General features: G+C 40.2%; 1 protein-coding gene across 1 annotated transcript in view; it reads left to right on the forward strand.

Annotated features, from left to right (window-relative positions):
• b4galt2 (UDP-Gal:betaGlcNAc beta 1,4- galactosyltransferase, polypeptide 2) overlaps positions 1-24,158 on the forward strand; it is a 161,112-nt gene that overhangs the window by 15,285 nt on the left and 121,669 nt on the right. Inside the window, exon 2 of the mRNA XM_068737623.1 lies at positions 2,790-3,796. Coding sequence (XP_068593724.1) covers positions 3,391-3,796 — 406 coding nt within the window. The 5' untranslated portion in view covers positions 2,790-3,390. The remainder of the gene's footprint in view (positions 1-2,789; positions 3,797-24,158) is intronic.

Genomic DNA, 24,158 nt, shown 5'->3' on the forward strand with positions numbered 1-24,158 from the left:
ACTCATTCCCAAAAATGTTAAACGAGTCCTTCAATAATCTTTATCTTTATTTACTTTTAAAGTTTTGAAGTGCATCAATTTATTTAATTTCATTGATTATTCTGTAATAGCCTCTTTTTTAAATAGACTGAATGCAAACCCTGGTGAGGTGTCACCTCTTGATCCCACTAGCTCAGTTTGACCATATCCTCTTTCACAGTTTCTCCCTTGCAGTATTATAATTAATCCCCAACCCATGGAACAATGAGTTAGCACGGTTGTTAACCTCCGTGATGGAGGAGGCTGCCCGTCCTGCAGCTTCACATAGAGATTAGTGAGCCCACTGCCCTCTGTGGTGGAGGGAACACCCCAAATCCTTACGAATTTCAGAGATTGACCACAGTGGGACTTACCTTTTGTTGAAACTAGGCAAGCATTGTGTCCTTGTTTGGTTTAAATTGTACCTTTTAGCCGCATTTTTACATAATGGAGATGAAAAAGGGAAGCTGTACTCCACATATTTTTCATAACAATTCAATGTGGGTTTCCATCGGCGGACATGATATGAAGGGGACCGTTTTGAAATGTATTGCTGTTGTTCAAAAAGGAGTTACAGGGATCCTTGAATAAGCTACGTAATGGGTCTTCTCTCATCTCCTTGGTCCATGACTTACAAGCTTCAAAGACTTCATCGACTCATTCCTGACTTTGTTGGTGACATTTACATATGAAGTTACACAATCCCAGTGAGATGTCCCAGAGAGAGAAAGGGAATAAAGGGAGACGGGAGCAAGTGAAAGACAAGAGATTTCCTCTGCACCGTTTTATTGTCTTTTTGTTTCGGTCTGCTGACCTTTTTCAAGACCAAAAAAAAAAGAAAGAAATCCCAAGATAGCACTTGTTGCCTTGAGAAATGAAGATGAGAAATTGAGCGAAATGTCAACAAATAAGGAGGCAGAGGTGCAGATGGATTTAGTCCTCCTGGGCTTCGTTTTCATACCTCACATGTGAGAAAAAGCACCGACGTGTGTTGTATCTACATTGATCTCTGATGAGTATAGTGTGCAGCTGGTCATCCGGAGCAAAACAGAAGTGCCTCGCCGCACCATCACTGCCACATGGTTCGACACCTGTCGGACACCGAGGGCAACCCCCTCTTGTCCCGGAGCTCTGTAGTTGAAGCAGAAAATAGGGCAAGGCTCCTCTGTCTATCTGTCTGACTGATTATCCATCCGACTGCCTTGCTACATGTCATGAATTCACCCCTGATGCATTAAACGCCGGCCTGTTTAGTCACCGAAGAGGCAATGCGGCCGGGAAATAAATCCTGACCTGCACAAGCATTATGGTGCGACTGGTGTGCGACGTCCCCGTAAGCAGAAATCCATCTCATCAAGTTGCACGCACACACACGCACACGCACACGCACACGCACACACACACACACACACACACACACAGAGTCTTGGCAGTCTCAACTTTGCTGCCCACAGAGAAAAGAGAGATACAGCGAAGAAGCAGTAAACTTTCTGGACAGGCAGTGGGTCAGTAACTGAACATATATTTCAATTTTCTGCACTTTGCCTCAAGAAGCAACATAGAAACTCTCCCAACCAGTCCAGCACAGAGCCTAGTTAATGCTGCATTTTTTTTACTTTATTGGATTGAGATGTTATTGGACAGTTTAAGAGTTGCGTTTAGTGTAATTCGATTTTTTTAAATTTCAGTCAGAAGCTTTCTGATCACAGAATAAGTAAAGAGAGCTGTGAATCAGACTATTAATGCCAGCTTTTGGTAGTTCACGGTATCAAATACTTGGTGCTACAAACTTCTGTTGGTACCAAAAGAGATTAGAAGTTTGATACTAAACTCTATTTAACAGTATTTTGCCAAACATACCGGCTGAGTTGAAGTATCAGATATGTGGGAATAAAATGAGCAGAAATAGAATAAATCATTAAAAGGCTAAATATTTTGCATATGTCTTACATTTGCCACATTTTTAGGGATTTTCCCAGGTGAGATCTGTGATGAGTACCACGGTAAAAACATTCATTATCCATCCTCTTCCAAGAACCAGAATTTGTATTTTAACATTCACCCTCCCCCCTCTCTTTCTTGCTGTCTGACTCTGTTAGTTTTGGTTTTTCATGAGAAAGTCTGGTGTCGGTCAGTGTTTTTATTGTCTCCTTCAACCTCATCTTCTTATTTTCCCTCATTGATTTGAAAAGCCATAAAGCTACAATAAGCATTGCCTGTGGGAAAGCTCTAAGTGCCCCCCGTTCCTCTCTCTCCTCTGCTCATGTGTTCACTGGATTGTGTATTCCCTCTTGCCGTCTCTTTCCATCATAAAATGCTTTTTAAACCACTTGACTGGAAAATTGACTGTGCATGTCAATTCGGCTAAAAAGCCCCATTCAGAGCTTCTTGTTTGTCTTTGCTGTAGATGCTTTCGTTGTCGGTTCCGTTTCTGTCAAACGTGTTCGTCGTTTTCTACTGAGAGTGAACTTCGGAATGTTTTCAACTGCTCTTCAACCGGGCATATCGAATAAGAACAAAGACACTGAATACTCAGGAAGAGCAACGATGTCGGGTTGGATTCTTAACAGCGAAGTCACTGTATTCAGTGAATATGTACAGCTATGATTAATGGCACTTCACCTGCGTTGGTTTACATAAGCAGTCAACACATGAACAGCACACAGCCATCCTGTGACGTAAACATTTGATAAATTAGTGTAATTAAATTGTGTTTAACGTCAATTAATAGCTTCCTCCTAATTCATTCTTTGTCTTTTATTTTCTTTTAGGTGCTTGAGACTTTCATGGCCTAAGACGTCCAGAAAAGAGGACAAAGTGAGTCTGACTGACCCGATGCCACAAGAAGAGGACATCTGGACTGAAGGATCAATCGATGATCGATTAGAAGTTTTAAGCCTTCGTTGTTGGACTAATTGGTCGACGTTGGACTAATTGGACAGGCGTTTAACATTTGGACACCACATGGCTGCAGCAGCTTCTTCACACTGGGATAGTGACTAACCCAACATATGATCACATGTCCATATCAGGGAGGATTGATCTGATATCGGGGCCTTATGTCTTAGATTATCCTGAATTTATCACTAGTACTTATTGGCTATATCTACATCTAAGCCAGTTTGTGATTGAGTTCCTGGACTATCTCACTCAGGGATTGAGGCTGATTACAACATTTTAGTACGTCTGTCATGCTGGGAATCTGGGGACGCACCAGAAACAAGCTGGCAACTCAGACTTTAGGTGTAGCCGACTGCGTGGCCTCCCTATCCTCATGAATGACCCCACGATCCCTGCAGAAGTCAGATAGTCGGCTATCAGCTCACCACATGTCCTTATCAGAGATCTAATAGCAGCCGTCAGGATGAGCGCATGTCTGTAGCCGCGCCGCGCCAGCGTTGTCGAGGCTGGCGGTCATCTTCCTCGGCCATGACCCGGCTGATGTTGGGCCGGACTCTGGAGCGCATCTGTAAAGGCGTGCTGCTGCTCTGCCTGCTCCACTTCCTCATCATGATGATCCTGTACTTCGATGTCTACTCGCAGCGCTTTGACCTCTTCAGCCGCTTCAACAACGGCCGTAACGGATCCAGGACTAACGTCAGCGGGGCGGCGGGGAGCGGGCACCACTACTACTATTACAACCTCTCCAGGCCCAACGCGACGCTAGCCAGCTACCTGGCCACAGGGGAGCAGCTGGTGCCGAGTGTGCAGCCCGAGACCAATCAGACGCCTTCTCCCAAACCGCTGCCGCCGTGCCCGGAGAACCCGCCCGGCCTCGGTGAGTATTAATGTCATAGGGTACTCCTCCAAAAAGTAGATGAAAGCTACAGTAGCTGTCTGGAGTCACAACAGTCACACAAACTGTGAAGAGTATATATGATGTGCACCTGTCGCAGTTTACCGAACTGTCGTGACTCCAGGTGATTCCCGATGTCTGTCCTGGCCATGTGACGCTAACTAGCCAGCAGTCTGCAGATGTCGGGCCGTGGACTTGTCGAAAAAAAAAAAAAGTCAGGTGAAGCGGATGTTTGCAGACTTCTTTGCACCTCTCTGCGGTGAAACTGATCATTAAAGCCGATATTTTGCGCTCGTGTTGAAGCAGTCTACAGCTGTATGGGATGACATGTTGTTATCCTCTCTTCTGTTCTGTGCTGTAAACTCATCACAACAGTTTTCGATGTGCATGAATGAGCTTGAAATGTGACTTTTCTATTTTAATAACTTTCTATCTTGCTTAATCACCTTTTCCTGATGAGCAATAGGTTTGATTTGTTTGTCCAGCCGGCTTGTTGTATTTGTTGTTATGGCCCGTGCATACTTCATGTCCGATAACGGAGGATTTGCAGATCATTGATTAGTGTAATGAAAAGCGGAGATGAGACCTTGATCGGGCTCGAAGCTGGAGCGTACAATTTTATATTCAGTAAATAAATGCATCTTCAGTCTAATTCCAATTAGCGGGAGAGCAAGTGTAGCCGTAATTCTGTTTTTCCCGTGTCAGCCGGCAACATAAAATGGATTTAATGTCAACGATTTACACTGTGCTATTTCAACCTTATAGAATCACAGCGGGGCTATTAGCAGAGATTCATGCAGTCACACACACACACACACAGCAGCACACGTACACAACCAGAGCTCGACACACATTTCTTTTGTGCTTTCATTTTTCTTAAATTAACATGTAGTCTGATTAAGATGCTTAGAGCTGCAGATGTTTGCAGGCGTCCTGTGTAGAAAGTGTTGATGTTTCATTGTGGTTGGTAGTTTTACTTCCAAACTTATTTATTCCGTGTTTTTACAATCTGTGCTTGAAAACATCCATTGAAGTCGGTCCTGGCCGTGTTTGAGTGAGAAAATGGTTTTAAATCCTTACAATTATTTAGCTTGCCCCACACTGATGCAAAAATATGTTTGATTATCATAACTGATATTACTCCAGTTATGAAATCAATCCATGTTATAACCATTCCAAGTTTTAATTCAATTTTTAAAGTAGGAATACTGATTCTCCAGTTCAAGAAAAGGATTACGTAATTAAATGATGTGTACATTTGTTTGTGCTTAAGAGAAGATGATTGAATAAAACATTGAAATATGAATCAGACTCAACGTTTTAATATTTATTTGGGGTAAATTAATTGTTAGATTAGTCGCAAATAAAAAAATAAAACAAATAAAAAAATCTTTAGAATAATCACTAAATTTGTCGTTCGATTAATCAACTAACCGAAAAAAATATCATTCGATTAATCGATAATGAGGTAATTGTTATAGCTGCAGCCCTATGCGCTGGCTCAGCCACTGCCACGCTGAGAGGCAATCCCTCAATCATAGATATGTCCCTCTGCACACTGATACACACACCTACACACACACATGAACACACACACACACACACACCTCATTATCATCACTATCCGTCAACCCAACAAATCAGAGGTTGATTGAGTCACACTAAGCCTCTGGTTTACTAAATCTATAATTACATAGTGGACACACACACACACACACACACACACACAGCGCTCTCTGTCATGAATACTCACAGATAATAGAGCTCGAGAAAGAGGAACTGATTCCTGCTGTTTTTGTTCGACTGATCCTGATACCAATGAGGCCGGAAAAACCCTCTGCTGGATTGTGTTGTCATCTAATGGAGGAAACATGGTGCAAGCACACAAACACAAATGGCATACCTCTCACATATTTCTACGTTTGCTCTGATGCTTAATGAGTAAAAGCAAATAAATAAACGCTGTTACATTTTTATTACAATTGCTATTTTGTGGTCGCAGCATTCCCCTTTCGCCTCTTACTGCACCCACTACCATTTTTTGCTCAGGTGTGATGTCTTGCCGTGACTTGGACTGAGTCAGGAGCCGCTGATATTGTTGACCTAAACACATATTAAGGCCTTGCAAATGAGCCAGATTTGATTTGACACACACGTTTGATTATATATTGATTTATTTTCACACTGTTCCTTTTTTTTCTTCCTTTCTTCGCATCATTAATTGAGAAATCGTATCCTGCCTTTTATTTCTGCAGGTAGTTGTTGATATAATAGATTCATCTTCCTTTTGTCAGATAACGCTCAGCCGCATTCTGCTGATGCAATGAAAACATGTTTCTTATTTTCTTCCACCTGTTCCATCAGCAAATTAGTTTTTTATAAACTTAATCCCTCGTGAGCGCCATTGTGGCAATGTCAACATTTTTCTCTTCTTTCTTTTTTTTTAACTTGCTTTTCTCAATTGATAATGAGGTTTGTAACACGCTTTGGAATTGGGAGTGGGAGATACAGCTGTCAGGTATATTTGTCTGAAGCTGAGGTTTGCTGATTCCATTATTTGGTCTGGAATTGGCTGTCACTGACTCTGGATTTGGCATTCACACCAGACACAGGTGTACTCTTGTAGCTTATCTCTGCCTTCTCTCTGTGATGGAGTGGCTGCCTGCGGGGCTGTAATGAGCAGGAAGGCAGAGAAAAGACTGAGCGGGTCTGTTTTTCAGTCACAGGTGCAGAGAAAGAGAGAGAGAGATCTAATGGAGGGTGGTATGGTGGTTGGTATGAAGTGAGACGGAAGGGACGGCAGGTGGAGAGGTGAGGGGGTCTTGTGGGAAAAGAGAGGGACCTTGGATGGACACACACACACACACACACACACACACACACACACACACACACACACACACACACACACACACACACACACACACACACACACAGAAACAAACAAGCCCTTGGCTGTCCCAGAACACCAGCTGACAGGTGCTCCCTGTATGAGTGGCTAGCATCCACAGTTTATATCCTGGCTGCGTGTGTGTGTGTGTGTGTGTGTGTGTGTGTGTGTGTGTGTGTGTGTGTGTGTGAGAGTGTGTGTGTGTGTGTGTGTGTGTGTGTGTGTGTGAGTGTGACCTGGCATGCGTGATATGCAAATCAGCTGTTTATCAAAAAAATCAAAAAATCCAACATTTGTCTTTTCTCTGTAAAAAAAAAAATTGCAATGTAGATTGAAAACCTTGTTTCTTAGATCAATCAGTCATTCTTCCGAAAACGTATTATTTTGATAATTGATAGTTTCAATTTGTTGTTTTTTTAAGCAAAATGCCAAAACTCCATTGGTTCCAGCTCCTTAAATGTGAATATTTGCTCGTATTCTTTATATTCTATACCAATAAGCTGCATTTGACTGCTGGCTGGGCAGAACATTTAAATATGACACTTAACAGTAACTATTATTTCATAGACGAAACAATTAATCTGAAAATGATAATAATTAGAGCCCTGTTGTATTGCAAGAACCAATTTTTTAATATATAGATTTTTTGGCTTTTCTGCTTGATTGGATAGAGATAGCTTTGAGAGTGACAGGAAACTCAGGGTGGAGAGAGGATGACATACAGTGAGGACATATACTTGATAAATGGTGCACGTGCTCTACCATGTGAGCTGCTATAGATATATTGTCAGCAGAAAAATGACATACATTGGCAGTGAACATTTCACTGATTTGTATTGCCGGATACTCTATCAGTTTATCCTCATTTATCCTCCTCGTTATGTTACCGTCGTCAAAAAGTATTTGCTGTTGCAAATTAGCTGCAGAGAAACATTTTTAATAAGATTGGAGGAGGTTGGTAAATTGATTTGGGGTCTTTGAATACAAAAACAGAGAAAAATAAGAAAGTATTTCTGTCTTCATATTGATATATAGTTATCTGAGTACTATACTGCCCTCTTTTTTCTCTTGTGTTTCATCACTGCCCTGTTAAGGAAACCTTACCTATGATTCATGTGACGTGTGACCAGCCTCACATATAAAGTAGGTGCTGCATCTAGTCTCCTTTGATGATGACACAAGCTTTAATGCGTTCGGTTTTGATCTGTGAGTTTTTAATAAGCAATTTTCTGCTTGTAGCTGGTGTACGCTCAGACGTCCGCGAATGCGTCTTTGTGTGTGAATTATTCTCAAGCCTGAACCCTTTTATTTATTATTCCTATTAATCACTTCTTCCTACACACATGACATGTGGATGCTTGAGTGCTTACACGCACACACACACACACACACACACACACACACACACACACACACACACACACACACACACACACAAGCATGTCGCTCAGTGGGAGGCTACAAACTATTTTCCCAGGCCTTGTTTTAATTGGATGCTCTACAGGGGTTTTCTCATTTAGAATGAACTGTCTTCTTACATTGTACAGAACTACGGATGTTAGACTCCGAGCAGGATGTACCTGAGCCGTCCTCATCAGGCAACACATGAATGTAATGACTGACTTTTTTCCACCTGAATTATCTTCATGGCATGCTCTACCGTAGTGCTACTGCAGAAGAATAGTCAATTTTGGAGTTCCTTATTCTCGTCAAGTAAAGCAGAGCAGCACAAACACCACTTTATGGTGGAACATGCAGAGGTTGTCATTACGTCACTGTGACGTGTGACTGCGTTTCCTGTCCCTGACATACGAGGAGTACTGCTACCTATTTACATATGACGGGCTGTTCTAAGCATAGTTATGAATATTATTTCCTGCCAATAAATCCCCCTAAATCCTAAACACTCAGTCCCCTAAGTCCTTTTAAAAATTAGGATTTGTATGCACACAAACCATACAAAAAGCTTTGATCATTTTTTGTGCAAAAGTGATGTGATGTTTTATGGTTCCAACTTGCACTAAATTTAGCATTTTTCCATTTTCTTTGGATTTTCTTTTAATTCCATTTTCCTTATCATCTACACACTTTAACTTAAGTAAAGTTTATTTCTTCAGTTCAAGACATTTACTTTAATTGAGTAACTGAGCACTATACTAATATACTAATGTCATACAAAAGGATTACAATTTGAAGTTCAGTAATTACATTACAGTTAATAAAGAGACCACTTTTCCTCTTGTTTTCCTTCCTAAACTGAGGTTTAAACCTCTTTTTAAAGCCGGGTTGAATCCAGAGAGTACTTTCACTCCGTAGACCTTCACCTTCCCGAGAGTTTGTGGTACAGCATGTTTTATGACTTTCATCCTACATATTTAATGGAGGGTTTCAATGCTGCTGCTTAGGTTTAAAACAATGCTCTGTTAGCTCCGTCAGTGGAGCTCGAGGCACAGTATTTGGGTTAGAAACTGAAAAACGTTTCAAATTTGTAAATGTAATTCAGATTTTAGAGCCTTGATATTTGTAATCAGCAGTCTGCTGAATTGGTGTTTTATTTTGAAAAGGTATTTCATCTCAAATTTCAAACAAGGAAACACTAGAAAATGAATATGAAGATTGAAAAAAACATTTTGAACATGAGTTAAATTATGTTCATGTGCTTTCCTCGGTGCTTAAATGGAGCAAGAGTGGGTTCCGTGTTACATCAGGATGCATGTTAGATGTAAAAGCACCCTTAATGTAATATTTATTAAAAGAAGACAAACATGAATAATTGCACAACATCAGGCTTGTATCACTCGAACTAAAAAGCAAGGACTCGTACGTACGTCTATACGTCTGTATGTTTCTGGCAACCCGACAAACGCTCATCTGATCTTCTTCACACTCGGCCGGTTCATAGCAGGGGACCGAATGGAGTTTCCTGTCAAATTTGGAGCAATTTGAATACGCAGCATGTTTGATATACGCGACACGTCCCGCATGTTGACCACAGCGGGCCTAACTTACATTCACTTCCTTTTCCTTCTGGATGATGGACAAAGCCTGCTGATGTCATAGATGCTGTATATATTGACGGGAAGCTGAATCGAACCAGAATGTATTTCATCAGTGTAAGACTGTGTTTCCCCTGTGTAAGTCTTGCTACGAACCTCAATTAAATCAAAGGTTTACTTCTGCTTGGGTTATGTAAAAACAAGCTACTAATGAATAAGTGTATTCCACAGATGTTTGTGACTGTGAGAAACAGCAACTTTGGTGTGATTTTCAGGGACAGATTTACTGATTTAGAGGCACCCGGCAAACTCTGTCTTGCTTTACTTTTCACCCTTTCTCTAACTGGGAATGTCGGTATTGGCAGTGTTAGAAGAAGATCACTATTAACTATAAAAAGTAAAACTAAAATACTAATACATTACTGCATAGAGAGGTATTATCAGCACAATGTACTTCATGTTACTTCACGTCAGTTCAGGATAGAGCTTTCATATGATGCTGGATAGTTTAATGAATAATAATGCATCACATTTTTATATTTTTTGAGTCAATTCTGAATCTGCAACTTAACCAGTAACATGAATCTGTCATGTAAATGTAATACTACAATGTTTCCTCTGAAATAGAAGTACACAGTTGCTTTGGGGGCCTTTTGTAAGTTATTTTGGGATTCAATGAGTTAGAGTAGCTAATGCTATACTTTTTATATATAAACATCATTATAAATCTATAGCTGTCAGGGGTCCTTCTAATTTGGAGTCTAAGGCCCAGGTTGCTTTCCTTTCCGGTTATGTCGGCCGCTGGCATTTTCCCCCCTGAGCCAGAGTGTATTTCACCTGTTTCTGAGAAAAATAAATAAGCCAATAAACAAGGTCGTTCACCTAAGAAACCCATTGCTGTGCACTCCTACACAGCGAGGAAGCCGGCGCAGCCATGGCCGCGGACGCAGAAGGGCCGTCAACAACATAATGTGTGCCATAACTTCATTAAAACGGCCCTGCTTCCCCTCTTCAGAGCCATTCACTTCCTTCCACAGAGCCAGTTTGCTGTGTGCATGTTTCCATCCACGTGTTGCAGCATCATTTCAGTTTTTCTAGCCAACCAATTGGTCTGTCATTTCCATCTATTTGGGTTTTGGTTATTGAGTCTTCCTTCTTTGCATAACACTATCTCCTCAACAACATTCTCTTCATTTAGAACCTGAATATAAAGAAGCGGCGTCTGTGCTTTCATCCAGTGAAATATGAGCTGGAACTCACTCCTTTTTCAAAAGGTGAAACGAGACGTCCTCGACCGCCTCGCTGTCCGGGCCGCTGTGTTGTTGCAGGCGGTGATACGGTATCAACTGTCCCAGCAGCCCGGTGATGTGTGCGGCAGAAGGCAGAATTAGATCTTCGCCAACACCGTGTGGATTCGGGAAATGTGATATGAGGCTAGAGAGGACACCTTCAGGGCTCGTTTAAAGAGGCCGCTCGCTGCGTGAGGGAAGTCGATTGTTTGGTTTGTGTCTGTGGACGATGGAGAATGTCTAAAGGCTGACAGAAGCAGCACAGAACAAAAAATGATTATTAAACCCCGGTGACTACTTACTGATTATGCGTAGGATGCTCTATGTTGAATGATAGCCATATATCATATCATGTCTGTGCGAGAGTGAATGCAAGTTAAAGGCACTTCCGCGTTGGCTTCTGGTATGCGCACGTGCCATTTGCTTCTTCTTCGACCATACTCATATGGACACTAATGGCCAAACTCAAAGGTATCACCAAAGGGGAAACAAAACAAAAAAATACTGTATCTTTAATTTCCATATTATTTAAATGTTTGAAAAATCATTTTTAGCAGAAAACCAAATATTCCTCCTTTGCTGCTATGCTTCCACTGGGCCAATTCTAGGCCTTCGTAGTGCCCAGAATTGGCTGCTGGCTGATGCTCAAAAATGTGCAACAGCCACCAAGGGATGCATGAAATTAACGTTATAGTTTTATGTGTGACTGCGTTTCCACAGTCGTGTGATTGCTCGTAGTTTGAGACTCGTTTGCAAAGATTCATACATGGGTGCATATTGTGAATATCCTGTTTTGTTGTTTGTCCACTGGAACATGTGTTTCTAACATGCCAGTGTGTGTTTGTGTGTGTGTGTGTGTGTGTGTGTGTGTGTGTGTGTGTGTGTGTGTGTGTGTGTGTGTGTGTATCCTAAATGTTTAGCTAGCACTGTACGTGTATGTCAGCACCCTCTCACATTATACTGTATGCTGCATGTGTTTGCAGTCTTGACGGGGTAATGAAATGCCTCCTCTCATCTCGGTTCTCCCGGTTCAGAGTGACTATTAAGATGTGTGTGTGCTCTAACAAGCAAGCTCTCCAAATGATAAATGACAAAACACACACGCACATACACACACACTGCCTCCCCACTGCTGTCATCTGGCAAAACACTCTCACACACACACACACACACACACACACACACACACACACACACACACACACACACACACACACACACACACACACACACACACCACTCTCTCTCTCTCTCTCATTTTTTTCTCACCTGCCTCAGTTTCATTTTCTCTCTCAGATCTTACACCGTTTTTTATTTCTCGCACACGTTGACAGATTCACAAAAAGGAAATGGGAAGACGAGATGGAGAAAAGATTTCGAGGGAACAAAAATCAGCTACTGTGCCTTCCTCAATGTAAACACTGGAGGAAACAAATAAATATAACAGATAACAACATTTCACAAACAAATGAAAAGAATAGAAAACGCAGCCGCAGTGACTGTAGAAAGGGAATGACATTTCCATAGATAGTACCTTTGTGGCAGCGTGCTGTGAAGGCAGCGCAGAGTCTGGCTGGTCTGTTGGCAGTTTCCAACTCATTCATGCAGTACATGATCCAGATAGTTTTAGAAATATAGATTTTTTTACTGTATTGTTATATTTTCACCTTGTTAGTCTGTGTGTGTGTGTGTGTGTGTGTGTGTGTGTGTGTGTGTGTGTGTGTGTGTCGTCATGGCGCATTGTGGTCCTGGAAACGCTGCGATTGAAGAAGTCTTTTCTTCTTTAGGAAGGGTTCCTTTATGAGTACAATGACCCGTGAGTATCTCAGTTAGCACTCATGACAAGAGCTGGTCGAATTCTCTAAATGCTTCAATGCTTCCTTTCTTATCTCCTTAAGCAAAGGATGCATCGGACCATCCTTTACCAAAGGAAAGGAGTAAATGCCGTCCCTTTATTTGTGTTTATTGATATCAAACATGTAAGAAATAAGTAAAAAACAAAACAACAAATAAAATGAAAAGTAAATAAAGCAAACCTTCAATAATCAAATCTCATAAACAACATAAATTATCAACAGGTAGTAAGAGGTACACATTTATATGGTCTCCCTCAATTCACATACTATTTATCACATAAAGTTCTGTGAGCTGTTTGGCACTCTTTGCCAAGTGTTTATATTTTAATATCAACTTGGTAATGTACACGTTTAAGATAAGACAATCTTTATTAGTCCTACGGCGGGAACATTTCCAGTGTTCAGCAAAAAATGGGATCAACAACAATAAGCGCAAGTTAAACAAAGCCTGACAGGCCTATAAAAAATATTAATTAAACTGTAAAAGCTATATAATTGAACGGTTGAATTCACATTATTGTGCATACGAAATATTGATACTGAACAGTTTAACTGGTATTGCACATGAGTGAATTGTCAGTGTTGGTGTCTGCGGTCCACTGGGAGCAGTGTTGAAAAGTGTGTAGGCAGCAGGAAGGAGGGACCTGCAGCATCTCTCCACACACCGTCACTGAAGGAGCTGTTTATATAGCTAGCATGAAACAACATGGTGACAACAGCGGGGGGGTAAGATGTGCTTTTTGCAGTCCATCTTCTGAAGATTGTAATTTCTCCACGGCAGACATCAATAACATCCACTGACTCATCATGAATAGCTTATTGGAAGCGCAGGCGGGCTCTCTGAGCCCAGCGGTCCTGAATTCTCCTTCACGTCTCTTCGTGACCTCGTGACATTTTCCATCGAGGTCAAGGAAAAGTGGTTAGGAAAAGACATTAGGACATATTTTTTTAACTTTTCGACCGTAGCCCTACTGTAGCAGGAACGACCACAGAAGCTGTTTTGCGTTCTTTGCCAGGTGTTTATACTTCTGTCTGTCTGTGGACAGATTTTGTTGATAGCATTACAACCATCCAAGATGCAATCCTGAAACTTTACAGGTCGTAGAATATGGGTGTGGTCCCAACAAGGGTGCAGGAATCAGTAGGTTAGGGAGTGGGGAAGGGGCTACCCCCCCGGCCTGATTTGGCGCAATGGCTGCTGTGACCGGACAGGATCCAAACATACTGTTCTGTGTCTTAGCCGCAACTATACACCTGCACTGTCAGACTCCTTGAACAGCACTGATCAAACTGGCTCTTGGACTAGACTAATAGTGGACCTCTGGCATACAGCGTAGACGCTGATGACTGTTTTGATTGGTTGTTAGGTAACAGTAGCACATGGAGTGTGAGGTTTGGGTTAGCCAGATCACTGCAAACAGGAAAGGAAGAGAGAAACTCTCTGCTGCAGATAATATGGTATCGACTGATCAGTCCAGTGCATTTTGTCACCTTTTTTTATTGCCTTTGTTTGTGACGCTTGTAACGTATAGAGGTAGAAATGAAAACGTAAAGGAGGTGAGAGTTAGTTAGACAGTATTGTTCCTGCTGCACAAACACCATGTCACAAAAGGTAGGTGGTCAGCTGATGTGGAGGGAATTGCAAATCAGCACAAATGAATAGAAAAGAAAACAATTGTGCATTTTTATAATAAATCCCTGAAGGAGGGTAGCTGGAACCAAGTTAGTGCCTATAAAGCAGGATAATAATGGGTGCATACAAATACAAATAAAAACAAGTGAGTCCCTACTTTCTACTTTGGTTTATGTTTTTTGTGTTTTCTTTTTTTGTTTTGTGTGTGTTTTTGATTGTGTTAACTTGTTGTAATATATATATATATATATATATATATATATATATATATATATATATTCTGTTTCCTAGTCTGAAATTATGTTATCATTACTATTATGTTAATTTGTTACTTTTGCACCTCAGGGTCATCACAAAGGAGATTGTTTGTTTTAAAGGTCTGTTTTCCTTTGAGCCTTTTGAGTATCAATGAATTATGGAGCATCTGAACTCTTTAGTGATGGTGATTTATTGGCTTTATTGTGAGACTGTCTATCATTGTCTCAGTATGTGTTACCTTCTAAATGTGTTTATCTCCAAGCCTGTTTCAATGTGTTTGTGTGTTGGTGTGCAGTTAACAATGGACGACATGAAGGGATCAGAGGGATTAGCTGACATCAAATAAGGGATAATCCATCAACCTGAAAGAGAATATTTGATGATTTGATAATAATTTAGTCCATGATTTCTCCTCCATCTCTTTTTGGATTACTTTGGTCCGTACCAAGGGAAATTAAAAAAATGATACATTGTTGCATTTCACTTCCAGTTCACACTGACAGGTAACTTGTCATGATGATCGTCCTGCATCATCAGGACCCTCCAGGGGAAAACAAATTCTGGACTGACTTTAATGCTTCTGTATATTTATTTTCTTTGCTGTCACAAAGGTTTCAGTTTGGTTGTTTGGTCCACACCAGGGTTCAATTGACAGCTTTCACACCAGTTTTTAACAGGTTAGGTGTGAGAGCACCCTTAGTTCTCTCGCTTTGTCAGTATTTAGTTGTTTAGTTATCCCCTTTTAATCAGTAACATTTGGTATTAAATGTGACTGTCACCCTTTTCTACATATCAAAGCATTGATTTGGGCTTTGTGATACCCCTGCTCTGATTTATTTAGTACACTGTCCGAGAGAGCGAGAGAGAGCGAGAGAGAGAGAGAGATAGAGAGAGAGACGTTAGTTTACAATATTGTAACATAATTATGGCTACAAAAACTGTATTTTTCAATGCCTTCTGATTATGCAACTAAAGTAGCTGACCTTTAGCTGTCTATAATTTGATGTTGACGTTGAAGAGCTTTTTGGAGTTGATGCTGGAGCTGGCCGTGGTTGATTTAATTAATTAGGCCACTAATCAGGGGTTAGAATAATCACTGGCGCCAGGCAAAGCACCTTCTGGAAGTTATGTGGAGAGAAGATGGAGATGTAGTATATCGGTAATTAGCTATGTAGCTCTGAAAGTACGAGCCACAACTGTAACTCTTCCACACTTAAATGTCACAGCTCGGCTGCAGTAATGTTAAAAGAAGTCTTTTTGTGAGATTGACAATGTTTAAATGACTCTGACAATCAACCGTAGAATGGATGTTCACTGATGATAAAAACCGTGTTGACATTACGTCAGATTCTGATGAGGCTTGACCGAATGCATTACAACACTCCCCTGTTCCTCTGAGTGGGTGCTGGGAGAGGATTAGTGTGTTAGGTCACTTATTAACAGCTGTGAATGTGCTTTGAAAAACAAGAACTTGTTGGTCACCTAACAGCTGCAGCACTCATCAACCCATGTGATCTCTACAAGCCTGTGTTTGTTTTGCACTAAGAGAATTCTTGAAGACGTTTATAGATTGTAGATGTTAGCATGCTGATGTTAGGATTTAGGTCAAAACACCGCTGTGCTGACATGCAGCCTTTGAGGTTCGTTAAGGCTTTGACATGGAACTGTGTAGTTCAGACCCATCACGTCACATTATCGCCACAGGCCTTGTATGATAGATGACAACTCATACTGCAATACGCAGAAAACTAATATATGCCTTTGCTCCATGTAAGAAACGCATGCATGCAGTGACCTCAACCTGGTTTGATGAGCATGATCTCAAAGAGCAGGCACACTGCCAAAACACGATCAGGGTAGAAGCAATTTTAAAAGTCAAAACTCTTGCTTAGATCAATCACATCACGTCAGATGACTCCCCTGTGTCTTCATGCAGTCATGCAGACAATAAATGTGATGAGTCGGAGGACATTTTGTCATATTCACCACCCTAAGAGGTCTGCTTTTAATGTGTCTAAGTAGGTAAGTCCCAGTGTTTTCAACAAGGGACTTGCTGTGCCTTAAAACAAGCGTTCACAATGCGTTACATTCATTCATACATTCATTTATTAGCTGTGCAGAGGGCTGCTGCTGTAATATGCAGCCGCTTTGCAATGTAAAGCTCCCAAAGTAACAACTGGGCGCCTGGCTGTGTTAATGCAGAACATGTTTGTCAGGGTAAAAATAAACAAAAAATGACGTCTGTGCACTGGTTATATAACTCTGAACAGGCTTGTGGGATTTATCAATATCTCTATCTATAGGTCTATAAGATGATGAAGTCTGTGAGGCAGTTACATCACCATGTTAAAGAGTCAAGACCTTTTATTAGAGGAATGACATCAGACAAAGCAAAGCGGCATCAGCTGATTTGGGTGTGAGGGTCGGCTGCTTTTGTGTTTCACGCCTCACAAAATGCATCGTTTTACACATCGGTGTTGATTTAGTGATTTAGTGCATTTTCAGCTAAAAATAAGGAACGCTAACGAATGTGCTTTTCAATTTAATGTAAGTTCTTTTTTTCATTCAACATAGTTTATTTGAGACGTCAGCCTGCATGAGTCTGTGGCTTAGCAGCTGTTACAGCTTGTCTTGATATAAGCAAATGAGGTATTTTGATTTGAGTTTTAATATCCAGGAGACGTTTATCCACATCTTGGTGCGGGTCATTATAAACTAGATTATTTTATAAGCATGCAAGATGCTATAAAACAGGATTAAGGACAATTTGAACAGTGAAATGCATATGTCCTGTTACTGATCAACTAATACTAATTCGTTGGTGGATGCATTTTGCTGTTGCTTGTCTCTTTTTTGTGAAATTCTGCATGTTTTTAACCTTTTTGCCGTATTGGTTTGAAGTCTTTTATCAGTGCCTGTATGTGAAAGTCTATTTGTCCTTGTATGTGTGAAACTTGGATGCTGCCATCTTGGTCAGGTCGGAATAAAGATTTTACATCTCAATGGGGAAAAAAAGGTTAGATAAAAAAATATACAAAAGTAATTTTCACACTCAAAATGTGTGAACATCTTAAGCCACTTTTGCATTGGTTTCAACTCTCACCTGTGATGGTTGCCACCTGGATGGCTATGTGTACCTTGTGTTGAACTAATCATCACCATGCGTAACAAATGCACAACAAGGTGTTAAGATATAAGAAAATACGTTTGAGGCAAAGACTGCCTCAAGGCGAAATAATGAGTACATTGTGGTGGAAAAAAATCTTTTTAACCTCCCTGTGAGAAATAACCGAGATGACAAACTTCTTAAAGTATTAAAATCATATTTAATGAACAGACAATTTGATAGAGCTCTTTCCCCACAGATGGTTCGGAGTTCTAACAACAAGGAACAGTATAACAAAGTATCATATGCACATTATCTCGCCCCCCTTCCCCCTCTCCCCCTTCACAGATGTCCTCTTCCTCTGCCTGCCGATGCATCCACCAAGGCCGAGTTCCCAGCCTTGGTATTGTTATTGAGGGAAGAGGGTTAGACATGAAAATACATTCGATATGATAACATTTATTATTTGGGTTTAAATGAATATATGCAGGTTTAAGCCATACAAGTTATAACTAAGAGAATGGTATGATACATTTCTCCAACATACATCGGTATTTGTCTTCACCAGAAAAATAACACCGTAGTTTTGTTTTTCCTCTTAAAGTCGTGAGAGTAATTGCATTCCTCTTTATGTAGCAAAGGCAGAAGGAGCCATTGTTCCACTCTCACAACACATGGGGGTGGATTGGTCAAGAAGGTGTTGATTTGGTCATGGAACTCTGGGACTCACTTTTCTCACTGTAGCAAAATTCATTCTTTTAACTGTGATGCCAATGTTCTCTAGCATTACTCCTGACCTTTTTTTCTTAACCTTAATCAAGTACTTTTATTTGCCTAAACCTAACCAGCCCTCAAGTATAGAGGTGACACATCAGAAAACACTCATATGAGTTGTTTCTGAAGGATCGTCTGGGCCGATATGTACGCCGACATGCCGCCCGTTTGATGTGTCTGTCTGAATATTTCTTTAGAATAATGTTGCTTTCCACTATCGGAACATCTTGCTGCCTCATGCATCTCACTACTCAGGCTATCTTCAAACAAAAACAATACTTTGTCGACTTGCACTCATACGATTATGACAACTAATCGATGAGTTGATTTGATCATCAGATCTGTAAGTTTCTCTACAAATAATCACACAAAAGCACCGCTTCAAATCTTGTGTTTACCAGAAAGCACTCATAACTTTCTTGGAAATACGTCATTCAGCATAGAAAAGCATAAAGAAATACTAATCATCTAAAGAAATCTTGGTCGACGGAGATCAAAATGATGAATTTCAATTCAATTTTGTAAAGCCCAAAATAAAAATAAAAGAATTTGCCTCAGAGAACTTTACAATCTGTACACAACTAAGAGGGGGTAGTGATACTAACTAACTAACTATCGAATCCATGCATGTTTATTATGAATGTTTCACTCAAGTTTTTAACACACTGAATCAGACTTTTTATTTAAAAATCATCATGCTGTTAATTTCTGTTTTCCTCATCGCCAGTCACGTCACGCTTGTCTTGTACATAATGCACAACGCTGCCTTGTCCCGCCCCATTATAAATAAGTGTGAACCCTCAGCACATGAATAGTTAAGTCATTGCCAAGCCCCAGCAATACAACAAATTGCCATCACAATTTAATTATGCATGCCAGAGCACAGTCAGAAGTGTGTACAGATGAATGGCTGCCGTCGACCATCATGCCTAACGGATTAGCATTGTGAGAGATTTGATGTGGATTAGTTAAAAGGATTATTTACTGGTTGTGGAGCACCAGCAGACTACAAATAAGGGGTTTGGATATACTGTATTTGGAATCACAATGAATGGGATAAGTGCTCGCTGCTGAATCACGGGGGAAAGGATCTACTAAAGAATTCACATTTGAATAGAAATGTCACCTCGTCCTACTTGCTCTATTTTTGTCATATGTGGTGTTGCATCGTGTTACTACCACCTACTGCAAACACCGTAGCTCTCTGAAACTTCCTCCAGGCCTTTATTACTTTCTCTGTCAACTTTTCAAAAGATAATTATAAAGAAATAAAAAAAGTCTTGTTGCTGTTGAAATCTGGCAGGGTGGCTTGAAAGTATGTCGGCCAGCCGGTCTGACGCTTTGGTCCACACTGAAATATCTCAACAGCTATTAAAGTGCAAGCTGGTGAATTTGGTACTGATATTCATTAAGTGTAATATGCATTTTGATAACTTTGGTGGATTTTTTGGTGTCCAATGGTTTAGGACCAAATATCTGCAAAAGTAATTTCAATCAGCCTCAGCTGGTCTTTAGTTGAGTGCTATTTGGCAAATGTTAGCATGCTGTCCTAAACTAGGACTGGGCGATAATTTAATATGATAATTTATCCTCTTTCAATGGAATCATGTCGTGGTAAAATCATATTTCAAAATATTGTGTTACACAATTATGTTGTCTAAATTGATTATAAACAGCACACACTGATTTCAATTTCCCAGAAAATGTGATTATTTTGCACTAAAGTTCTTAAATGAGTAAACAATCAGTACTTTTCTTTATTTCACACAAGAGTATATAAAACCACGTGGTCTTAGTATGTTCCCAATTACTTTGATAAGTATGTTCACATAACCTAAAAAAGACCAAGACTCCCAAGTGTCCACTCGTACTGTAACAAAAATACATTTGAACACATAAGAAAGGAGAAGACTGTGTAACTGTCCTTAGTGTGTGCACAGTTCTGTGCTTTTTGTGCAGATTTTTCAAGATAACTAGACGTGATGTATCAGATCAGATAAAATATCGTATCTATTGTGGCTCCATGTTTCATGTTAGGTGTACGAAAGACTAAATACCTCTCAGGTTAATAAATCACCACAGAGGAATGGGCGATGGATGAGGAAGAGATGGAACAAATGAGAACGGGGAGCACAAAATGAGGAAGGAAACAAAAAGATAAGGAGAGAGACGAGCTGTTGATGAACAGATTATAGATAAAGAGTGATAGAGGAGGTGGTGGAGAGGAAGGGGGGGGGGTCGTGAGAAAAAAATAAAATAAAGAAGAATGTGGATTGGAGAAGAGTTTAGTATGCCAGAGGCAGCAGCAGTGTGGAGTCTGTGAAAAAGCCACTTCCTCTATGGGAAGAATAGATCTATTTAGACTAGGTTTGACACACACACACACACACACACACACACACACACACACACACACACACACACACACACACACACACACACTAGAGCAGTGATTCTTTAAGTGGGGTACATGGCGCACTGCAAGGGCTCCGTAAAGAAATTTCAGATTCACTAATTCAAATTATCACGATATAAAATCGTTTTTCTTTTTTTGTTTGTAAATTCAATGAATAATATTTAAACTTGAAATCTAAAATAGTTAATTGATTACTTTCTAATCTCACAAATTGGATATAATTTAAAACAATCTGAATATACATTATATTAGCCATTTACATAACTAAGACTATAGAAGTAAAAAAATAAAAAAGTTAAAAACGTTATGACATTTTGTGTGTATACAGTTAGATGTGCCGGCAGTTTAGAAGTTTCTGGTTAAATATTTGAGCATTTTACTCTTAAGATTTAATCTGGTGATCCATCCTAATGGAGTAGGCTAATGCAGCAGCTCACACCTCTATTCAGGCCACTATGTTATTTACACAACGCCCAGGCGAGGTGAAGAAGATGAAAGAATCTTTTTTTTAGTTCTGCAAATATTCGGACAGGGAGGCCATTGTTTGACGTGTCATCTCTGTACACTTTGAGGGTTTGGGATTTACTCAACAGGTCAACAGACGTCTGGAAAGCAGTCAGAGTTGTTGCGTGAGTCAAAGACGCTGCGGGAGTTTAGTCAGTATCAAGAATGTGGGTCCTTACAAGTGCAGCAAAAAGGCCATGAAAGTCATTCGTCTTATGAGTCGTCGTATTTTGTGACTCTGGTTAGTAAAAATGTAATAAAATATGGAGATATTTTACATCTTTTTATGTCCAAATTAAATGTTCGCTGTAAATTGCTGGTGCTTCATCCTACTTCCAGGTTTATTGTTCCCTCTCTATGTAGGTCTGTGTCGACTGCGTTTAGTATGTGTTCTAGTTGTCTTTTGGTCTTTTCAGATCAGGTCTTTTCCTAAAAAAAAAAAGAATAATTTATGGGGCGTCTCAATGGTTTAGCGGCTGTGTCATGTAAACTGAAACCTCCCAAGTTTGATTCCGGTCGTGGAGCTTTGTTTCATGTTCTCTCTCTCTCTCTCTCTCTCTCTCTCTCTCTCTCTCTCTCTCTCTCTCTCTCTCTCTCTCTCTCTCTCTCTCTCTCTCTACGTTTAATATCTGCCTCTTAACTCAGCCATTATTTGAAGGCCAACATTAATTCATGCACGTCAGTTTTGGGTAGCTTTTCCATGGCTTCATCTAAGATTGGGTTTGAAATGTTAGAGCACTGAGGATATTTTAAGGGGCTCAGTTGTAGCGCCTGTCAGCCATATTATAAAAACTACACCATAGAATAAACTCCTGCTTTGTAGATGAAAGTGTGGAGGGTCCAGATTTTCACTGTTAGGAATTGAGAAGCAGAACTGTAAAGCATGTGGTTTTAAGGACTCTCCAGTTCTCATAAAACGGTTAAAATTGAGAACCCAACCCAAATTCAGGTACATATACAAATACACGTAAAAATATATTATAGATATGAATGTTTGAGGATGCTGAGGAATATAAGGAAAAGGTCAGAAGTACGAATGCACTAATCCATCCCGCCAAATCTGTATTAGCACTGTTAACTGACCTTTTCAGTGGCTTGCACATCTGCAGTGACATCCACACTGAGTACGGTTTCTCTGTCAGTTACATTGATTTACTGCAGTCACAGTGGGCACACTGGCCTCATGTTACCTTATGTAGAAATTAATCCAAAGACGGGGTGAGGTTTGCTTGTTTAAAATGATTGGAAAGAGGATTAAGTTAAGACTTAAGGTTGCAGAATCGATACCAGGAGAGAGGATAAGTTGGATTTAAAGACGGAAACAGTTTTAGCATTTTCAAAACACTGGAAGTATACATGCGGTTCTTGGCAGGGTGTATGCAGTATTTATGTGTTGTTTCCCGTATAAAAACAAATGACACGGTGGTAATAAGGAGGCGATACCACCGTTGATGATAAATGGTTATATAGCAATGATAAAGCTGACAAACAGCAAGCCGCATGAAGTTAATGACACATTTTATTCCTCATTTGAAGTGATGCAGCGCTGTTGCTTTCAGTTGAAGGATGGTGCTTTTAGCCCTCACAGCCCTTTTTAATCATGGCCCTTCATTCAAAGACAGCCAGAGATATTTAGACTGACTGGATTCAGAAATTAATTTTTGAAATTTAAAAAATTCTTGCCCTACAATGACAGCAGCCGATAAACACCACTTTCCTCCTGATGCTTCTGCTTATCCATCAAGTTCTTCTTCCAGCCTTTTTATGTTTGAGCGTATCTTTACGAGGATTTAGCTGTGACTCCCCAGGGTGCTAAATTACCGTCGGGCTGCATGGTGTGCATGATCGGCTGAAGGAACGCGAGTACATCAGGGTGTGATTCACCCAACCTGCTTCCCATCTCCGCGCTGCTGCTGCTGCTGCCTGAGAGCAACAACAAAAAAAAGGACGACATGTAACGGTTCATCTGGCGTGGATGAAATTACCATCCATTTAAGAAACAGCAGACTCCTCCACCGACGGCATTTCTATTAGTTCACAACCGTAATGGAGAGCAACAAGCCAAGACATCAAGCATGAGGGTTTCTGCTCCTCTTTTGCATTTTAACAGTCGTGATGATTAGCAGATTAGTCTGTCATCACAAAGTCTAACTTTTTTTAATAAGCGATTAATCATTCAAAGTAATATATTTTAATTATTTATTTATTTCTGCTCTTTTCTGAATCCTGTTTGTGTTAAACCATTTGAGAGATGAAGCCTTGAGCTTTTAAAATGATTGTTTACAGACTTGACGACTAATAGATCATGATGACAATAATTATTGGTTGTAGTCCTACAAATAATTAAGAATTTGGCCAATCAATAACATATTAAAAAACAAAACAGCTCGGGGTTTCCCCACAATGTTTTATAGTGGATTCCATCCGCCAATGTCAGAAGATATTGTTATATACAAACATAATATTCGGATTATTTGACATTTAAATGAGTGAGACGATTAAAGCGTCATCCAGTAACTACCTGTGTCAGCATTTGTTTTATTCAGCTCAGCAGGTAATTGATTGATCACATTCTACGTTAATGAATCAGAGCAGCTCATCGTAATGCTGCAAAAGAAAAGT

This window comes from Cebidichthys violaceus, unplaced genomic scaffold (assembly GCF_023349555.1).
Source record: "Cebidichthys violaceus isolate CVI_PGR_0920_01 unplaced genomic scaffold, fCebVio1.0.p SCAF_8, whole genome shotgun sequence".
NCBI classification, from domain to species: domain Eukaryota; kingdom Metazoa; phylum Chordata; class Actinopteri; order Perciformes; family Stichaeidae; genus Cebidichthys; species Cebidichthys violaceus.